The sequence below is a fragment of the Lipotes vexillifer genome, unplaced genomic scaffold (assembly GCF_000442215.2).
Source record: "Lipotes vexillifer unplaced genomic scaffold, Lipotes_vexillifer_v1.1 scaffold1359, whole genome shotgun sequence".
Lineage (NCBI taxonomy): Eukaryota > Metazoa > Chordata > Mammalia > Artiodactyla > Lipotidae > Lipotes > Lipotes vexillifer.
Window position 1 is genome coordinate 1,202,957 of NW_006771596.1, and position 8,198 is coordinate 1,211,154.

The 8,198-nt window shown below is 53.6% G+C and overlaps 1 protein-coding gene across 6 annotated transcripts in view; it reads left to right on the plus strand.

Annotated features, from left to right (window-relative positions):
- Positions 1–8,198, plus strand: part of OGDH (oxoglutarate dehydrogenase) — a 77,948-nt gene that overhangs the window by 46,852 nt on the left and 22,898 nt on the right. For 4 of the 6 annotated variants that reach the window (XM_007447010.1, XM_007447008.1, XM_007447009.1 and 1 more), the window contains 5 exons: positions 1,738–1,892; positions 2,032–2,178; positions 2,705–2,795; positions 3,172–3,351; positions 8,105–8,198. The exon at positions 8,105–8,198 is cut by the window's right edge and continues 50 nt beyond it. In XM_007447010.1, the coding sequence (XP_007447072.1) occupies positions 1,738–1,892; positions 2,032–2,178; positions 2,705–2,795; positions 3,172–3,351; positions 8,105–8,198 (667 nt within the window). The remainder of the gene's footprint in view (positions 1–1,737; positions 1,893–2,031; positions 2,179–2,704; positions 2,796–3,171; positions 3,352–8,104) is intronic. The other 2 variants (XM_007447012.1, XM_007447011.1) reach the window with 2 other exon arrangements.

Sequence of the window (8,198 nt, forward strand, 5' to 3'; positions counted from 1 at the left end):
CCTCTCTGCTGGCTTACAACTCAGACTTGGGTCCCAGGGAAGATGCACCCTTTTTTAAGCTGATGGAGGAAGGTTCAAGGTTCATGTTAACAGACGCTGTGGCTGGGCCATGTTTTCTCAAATGTGTTTGTGTAGAAATACACTTTCTTCTGCGGCACAGTAGATCAGGGCACTGTCACTGTACAGCTCCAGTGGAAGTGGTGACTCACGCTGGCTCTGAAGTCAGGGAAGGCAGGCCAGCACCCCCCATCCCTGGGCTTCTTGTGCATCCAGTTTAAAAGTGCCCAGTTTATCACATGAGGTGTCATCAGGGAAATATAGTTTTGGAGTTATTGAAAATACCTTAAACACCAAGGTCTTTCCCAGCTCCATTTCCTCTTTTTGTCCCTAGGCAAGATTTTCCTCCTCTTGGCTAAGATGATAGCAAGCATGTTGTGGTTGGCCATTATTTTGAGTTCAGACAAATGTCCCTTTGTTTCATTATCATAGAATTAACATGCAGAGACACCCACCCCTGCTCTGTTGTCACATCTGGACCCACCACTGGGATCCCAGGTGCATCCTCACCCTGCACTGTGCCAGCCAGTTTCCATGTCTGTTGTGAAAACCAAAGGGGGTCACAGACAGAACCACCAAGCAGAACCCGGCCCTCTAAGTGCTTGGTCAGCATGGCTGCTGCGAAGACGTTGAATGGCATTTGTGGGCTCTAAAACTTATTGTCGGGAGTTCCCTGGTGGCCTAGTGGTTAGGATTCAGTGGTATCACTACCATGGCCCGGGTTTGATCCCTGGTCAGGGAACTGAGATCCTACAAGATGTGCAGCGTGGCCAATATATATATATATATATATGTGTGTGTGTGTGTGTGTGTATATATATATATATATATATATATAAATTAATTTAAAAAAATTATTGTTACACCAGGGCATTGCTTTTTAAATTCCTAAAAGCAGTGGTTAAGAATCCGCCTGCCAATGCAGGGGACATGGGTTTGGGCCCTGGTCCGGGAAGATCCCACGTGCCGCGGAGCACCTAAGCCTGTGCACCACAACTACTGAGCCTGCGCTCTAGAGCCTGTGAGCCACAACTACTGAGCCCGCGTGCCGCAACTACTGAAGCCCGCGTGCCTAGAGCCCGTGCTCCGCAACAAGAGAAAACACCACGACGAAAAGCCTGCGCACTGCTATGAAGAGTAGCCCCAGCTCGCCACAGCTAGAGAAAGCCCACGTGCAGCAACGAAGACCCAACACAGCCATAAATAAATAAATAAATAAAATTTTAAAGTAAATAAATAAAAGCCTGCTAAACTTAAGTGGCCACTGAGCTGTGATATCCACTGGTAGCACAGGGCCTTTATTTCTCAGGGTGGTGGGCACAGTCTGACCTTGAGGTTAGAGAACCTGTCTTCCCCAGGAGCTTCCCCGTCCCTGGGCTGGTGCTTCTGTCTTCCCGCCGTGAAGGGAGCATGTCTTGGCCTAGTGGTTCTCACTCTCCCCTCCCTGCCTATTGGGCTCTGTACTCTGTGAAGGAAGTATTTCATGGCCAGGTTCGGAGTGAGAGGAGGTTGTGGGCCCAAACTTGGTGCCCCAGATCACAGCTGGCTCTGTTGCATTTGAAAGGGAGGCCGCCTCTTCCTGCCAGCCTTCCGGCTGAGTGGGCAGTCAGCACACCTGGGGGGACATCCCCTTGATCGTGTGTGTGTGTGTGTGTGTGTGTGTGTGTGCGTGAAAAACAGATGGCGTACTGCCAGCACATTGGGGTGGAGTTCATGTTCATCAACGACCTGGAGCAGTGCCAGTGGATCCGGCAGAAATTCGAGACGCCTGGGATCATGCAGTTCACCAACGAAGAGAAGCGGACCCTGCTGGCCCGGCTAGTGCGCTCCACCAGGTACGGGGCTGCACTGGTCCCGTCAGTGTGGCACAGCCTGTCGACAGGGGTGGGTGGGTTTGGAGTGTGGCCACAGCCCCACGAGAGCAAGGTTGGCCCTGGTGACTTGGCTCTTCAGAGTGGCTTGGTTCCTGTCCAGGTTTGAGGAGTTCCTGCAGCGGAAGTGGTCATCTGAGAAGCGCTTTGGTCTCGAAGGCTGCGAGGTGCTGATTCCTGCCCTCAAGACCATCATTGACAAGTCAAGTGAGAACGGAGTGGACTATGTGATCATGGGGATGCCGCACAGGTACCTGGCTGCCCTTCATGCATCCAGAGCACGGGGTGGGGCACTAGGCAAGCAAGGAGGCTGGCTCGCCTGGAACGCACTTGCACCCCTGCCCTGGGACAGCCATCGCCACAGCATCCCCCTCCCTCAGTAGCCACTGTCACACTCAAGGCCATAGTGGTTTTAGGCAGGCATCTTGGCCTCATGCCCTTGTCGGGATCACCACTGAGGGAGGTTAACCTAGAGGGAAGGCTGCTCGGTGATGTGGAGCGGAGACCTCAGCTTGAGGCGGCAGCGGAGGCTGAGGGTGGAGCGTTCGCCACAGGCCGGCAGTGTTTCTCCGTTTTCTACCTTTCTTCCTCCCACCTCGTCGTGGCCCTGGGTGCCGGGCAAGCAGAGGCTGAGTGTCCCACATCAGCTCTGCTCTCAGCTCCTCTCGGGCTGCAAACCGAGGCACTGCCTGTCCATCGGGGGAGGAAGGGGCTAGAACAGCATTGCCTGCTGCCCGGAACACAGCTCAGGCCCTGCTCGCTCCTCTGTGTACCAGAGGGCGGCTGAACGTGCTTGCAAACGTCATCAGGAAGGAGCTGGAGCAGATTTTCTGTCAGTTCGACTCAAAGCTGGAGGCAGCTGATGAGGTGAGACACCTGATTTCTTTTAGAAACTAGCATAGCTCCGACCCACACCAGACCGTGGTTCCACTTGTTTCTCCGGAAGCACCTGGGCCTGGGATCCTCCATACCACTCACACAGGAGGTGGCCGGTGGCCAACCTCCCGGAGAAAAGAGAGATCAGAGGCTTGGCAGCCCCCGCAGTCCTCCCTGCTGGGGTTTGGGACGTGTGCCTCTGGTTGAGGGGCCTTCTCCCTGTGCCCTAGGTAGAGCCATTCTGGGGAAAGGCTTTCCATCCTTCCAGGAATGGGGGTTCTGGGAGGAGAAATAACACAGGACAGGGCTGTCGTGAAGAGTAAGCATCTCCATGCCCAGGATAAAGACTGACTGTTTGTACCTTCAGGGTTCTGGAGACGTGAAGTACCACCTGGGCATGTATCACCGGCGGATCAACCGTGTGACCGACAGGAACATCACCCTGTCGCTGGTGGCGAACCCTTCCCACCTGGAGGCTGCCGATCCCGTGGTGATGGGCAAGACTAAAGCTGAGCAGTTTTATTGCGGGGACACCGAGGGAAAGAAGGTAAGGCCACGGGGGCTGGCCAGGGGCGGCCCTGAGGCCAGATGGTCCAGGACCGGCTCACAGCCTCAGGCACGTCCCAGACCTCATGTTTCTGGAATTTAACAAAATATTCTGAATGGATCTTGAAAGAGTAGCCATAGTATTAATAAATTAATCCGTTACAGATAATGCTTCCTTCCAAGTTGTGACCACCAGAGCTAGGTGGGGAGTAGATTGCTCTCGTTGTCACCACACCTGTGGAGAAGCTAGTCTTGTACAGTATCATGGCGGACAAAGAGGCTTTGTCACTGAGCAGGAGGAGAGACTCTTAAGGAAAAGATGTGGGTGAGCCTAAAGGAGGAACTGTAAAACTGACAGGTGGGGGGCTTCCCTGGTGGCGCGGTGGTTGAGAGTCCGCCTGCCGATGCAGGGGACGCGGGGTCATGCCCCAGTTCACCGGCGGATCAACCGTGTGACCGACAGGAACATCACCCTGTCGCTGGTGGCGAACCCTTCCCACCTGGAGGCTGCCGATCCCGTGGTGATGGGCAAGACTAAAGCTGAGCAGTTTTATTGCGGGGACACCGAGGGAAAGAAGGTAAGGCCACGGGGGCTGGCCAGGGGCGGCCCTGAGGCCAGATGGTCCAGGACCGGCTCACAGCCTCAGGCACGTCCCAGACCTCATGTTTCTGGAATTTAACAAAATATTCTGAATGGATCTTGAAAGAGTAGCCATAGTATTAATAAATTAATCCGTTACAGATAATGCTTCCTTCCAAGTTGTGACCACCAGAGCTAGGTGGGGAGTAGATTGCTCTCGTTGTCACCACACCTGTGGAGAAGCTAGTCTTGTACAGTATCATGGCGGACAAAGAGGCTTTGTCACTGAGCAGGAGGAGAGACTCTTAAGGAAAAGATGTGGGTGAGCCTAAAGGAGGAACTGTAAAACTGACAGGTGGGGGGCTTCCCTGGTGGCGCGGTGGTTGAGAGTCCGCCTGCCGATGCAGGGGACGCGGGTTCATGCCCCAGTCCAGGAAGATCCCACATGCTGCGGAGCAGCTGGGCCCGTGAGCCATGGCCGCTGAGCCTGCGCGTCCGGAGCCTGTGCTCTGCAACAGGAGAGGCTACAACAGTGAGAGGCCCACAGTGTACCACAAAAAAAAACCCCAAAAAGACTGACAGATGGGAGGAGAGGTGGTCGAGTTTGTAGCAAGGTGGCACCGTTTAGAGATGGAGAACAGCTCGAGTTCCAGGGGGCCCTGGTACCAGCATTTTCCAGGTGTGTGGCGCTGAATGTTTAATGTTGGTTGGCCAGCCTACTTATATATAGAAATCCTCAGTGGATTTTAACTGTTTGTCCTTGTTTAATCTCAAAGTAGAAGTCTGTCTGTAACAAATTGTACAGTTCTTATTACTTAATGGTAACCTCAGAGCCAAGCAATAAGAAAAATCAAGTTTTTATAATGTCCACGTGTGCATTCTGGGGCACGTTCAAAGTCAGCATCACCACCCTACTCTCAAGCATCTCTTGTTCTTCCTAGAAATAGGGTCATATGTGAAGAAGCTAACAGAACATACACCACGTGAGGTAAAGCTGCAGGTGCACTCGTAAAGGACTTCAGAAGAGAGGTATATGGGTGTGGAAGGAAGTGGAATGAAAGGCAGTCAAACCCTCTCATCGATAGAGCAGGTAGTTGTCATATTTAATTAAAGAAACAGCTGGATTTAGGTAGACGGGAAGAAAAGGACGTTCTCTGGAGATGAAAGAAGGACAAGGATGGAGGTGGGGTTGTGCTGTGGGCAGAGCAGGGAGGAGCTGGGCGGGGTAACCTGGCCCAGGGATGCCCCGGAGAGGGGTCAGACTTTTTAGAGGTGGAACCAAGCATTAGTCTACTAGGTTCTATAATTTAAAACACTGTGAGTCTACTCGTACTGTGTTTGGACGGTTAGAGGGTAACGGGATCCCGACCAGAGGTGGCATTGGGAACAGGAAGTGGTTCCTGCACCACAAAAAGTGTGGCCCATGGGGAGGGTGTCGGGACATGAGAGTTACTTTGCTGAGCTTGGGGGCCTGGACGGTGCCTCAGAAACTCCAAGCGGGTAGAAAGTGGCTTCCTGTGCAGCCCCCAAGACCACCAGTGACACAGTGGCCGGGGACGGATCGGGAGGAAACCAGCATCAGTGACCAGTGCCTCCAGCATTTCCGCTATCTGTGGCTGGGACCCTTGCCCAGGCATTTGGGGCCAGGGAAGGGAACAAGATTGCAGAAAACTTTGTGACATCCACATTCATAAATTACAGACAAAAAACCACTCCAGCATCGCTTGCTTAGAATGCTGGAGCCATCCTGAAAAGGAATGAAAGAACTAGGGAGAAGTGGCAGAGGGTATCTAACATGCTTCAGATGATCACAGCAATCCATCCTGTGAGGCCAGGAGAGGCTGATTAGCCCTGTGTGGTCACCAGGCACTTGTCTGAGGGAGTGCCCTGTCCATGGGAGTGCCCTGCCTGGCATGGACGGCCCATCCCTCCAGGCCCCTGCCCCTGCCCCTCTATCTGAGCCCACCCTTGCCCGTGCTCAGCGGGCGGGTCCAGACCCCACCAGTCCTTCACACCTGCTCTCCTGGCTACTCTTCCCAAACCCTTAGGCAATTATCTGATTTCTGTTAAACCCAGAATCCAGGGAGCTGGAGTGTTTGTTACATAACCTTCAGTGTTTCAGAAAAAAACTATGTAATTTCTATAAATGTGGCCAAGGTTGTTCTATAACCTGGTGCAAGACTGAGCCTGACCCAGCTTGGCTTAGGGCTGTTGTGGCCCTTGGGGCATTCATGTGGGAAAGCAGCTCCCTAGCACCGCGGGTGGCCTGCCACGGACAGAGGCCTGCTCCTACCTGGGTCCAGATCAGGCCGCCAGGGTGTGTGATTTTAGCAAGCAGCGCTGCGCTGAGGGAACACAAGGGACCGAGTGCAGCCTAGCAAGGGGCACAATACAGCTTCTCCAGAAGATCAAGAGAAACAGTGTGAGGAGAGGGGAGGCTGACCCTGAGGTGCCCGACGGCAGAAGGCCAAGGTTGTACAGAGAAGGCTCTGCAGAGAAACGCGTCCTGGAGAGCAGGAAAAGGCACCATGTACCCCGGTCGTTTGGGCCCTGGCAAGGCTGCAATCCTCTGAGGAGGTCCCTGTGCAGACCCGACACTTGTGTCCACTTCCACCTGTCCCAGACAGCATCCCTTGTGTCCCTCACAGCAGGACACATGGGGTTCTGCTAAAAAAAAAAATCTAGATTTTTGTCCCTGAAGAGCACGTGGACCTTCCCTTCCTGGCGCTGCGGACCAGGGAGGTGACAGGAGCTGAGGAAACACGGCAAGAGGGCGTCAAGGAGCAGGGGTGGCAGGGCCGTGGGGCTGTACCAAGCAAACAGGTAATGTGTTGAGGACAGTGGGAACAGTGTCTCACGGTGTAGGAGATGTTTATAAATGCGGAAGGAGGAAGGCCCAGAAAAAGGATTGGAATTGGAGGTATCGTAGTTGTACAGTGTACAGATTTAGAAATCTCTGTACGTGAACCTGTACATCTGGTTTTTGGCTCTGTGCTGAAAGAGCCTAGAAGTGTGATGTTCTAGTGGTGATGAGCACAGAAATACTAGTCTTCAGTGCTGTCCTCCACTGAAGGAACCAGGCTCCTTAGAGAAGTGTCTGATTCCAGGGCTGGGCAGGAACAGTGCAGCAGGGGGCTGAAATCTCTGTTGTGCCAGAAAGTAAGGAGGCCCCCACGAGCCATGGGGCCTGTCCGGATGGCACGGGACCCCCCACGCCAAGTTTGGGACAGTGTGAGCATCCAAATAACTACAGATACTAGTCAGTTACAGCCAGTTGAATAAAACAGGAATCCGTGAGCACATATTAATACAAATAAATAAAAGTCGAGAAGAGAAAGCTTTTATGGAATGCCAGCGCGTGAAGGTAGGAGTGACACCTGGCAGCATCCCCGGGGTGCCGCTCAGGCTGCTGGGTGGGTGGAGGTGTGTTAAGGAGCAAGATCTAGAAGTTCTCCTCACTGTACTCGTTACCGAGGAGAAATGGCGAGTTTAAAGGGAGAAACAGAGACTTCCTGGTGGTCCAGTGGTTGAGACTCTGCACTTCCACTGCAGGGGGTGCAGGTTCGATCCCTGGTTGAGGAACTAGGATCCCACATGCCGTGCGGTGTGACCAAAAAAAAAAAAAAAAAGGGGGAAACAGCTACCTGTCCAGGTGATCCAAGTCAACTTCATCCACGTGGCGTAGGCCAGCTCTGGCGTCCCCTGGTACGGAATGCACCATTCCTGAGTCTGGTCACACAGGACCATCGGAGCCCAAAGCCTGTCCGCGACGTGGAGACAGGAGACACAATGGGCTGCTCCAGGTCGAGAGGCTAAAGAGTCATGGCCCTAAGGGCACGTCCACGTGGGATCTGGGCCAGCATTGCTTTCCTGATGAGAGGGTCCTGCGTGGTGGGTTCAGGGGTGGTGGGCATTGGCTCTGCAGCATATGATGGCAGGGTGGCCGGTGTGCAGACCTGGAGGGCACCCTCGTGGAGCACATCCTCATGGGGAAGGGGGTGCTGGGGGGGGCCTGGGGGTCTTTGTGCCTTCCTGCCATTTTCTTTCTAAGTTCGAAATTATCTCAAAACACATCATTTTTTGAAAAGTGGATTGTGACTGAATCTCCAGTGTGCCTTGTGGACGTGGTGGTCAGGACCGTGTCACATTTGGGGTCTCCTTTGCATGTCTGCAGGTCATGTCCATCCTTCTGCACGGGGATGCTGCATTTGCCGGCCAGGGCATTGTGTACGAGACATTCCACCTGAGTGACCTGCCGTCCTACACGA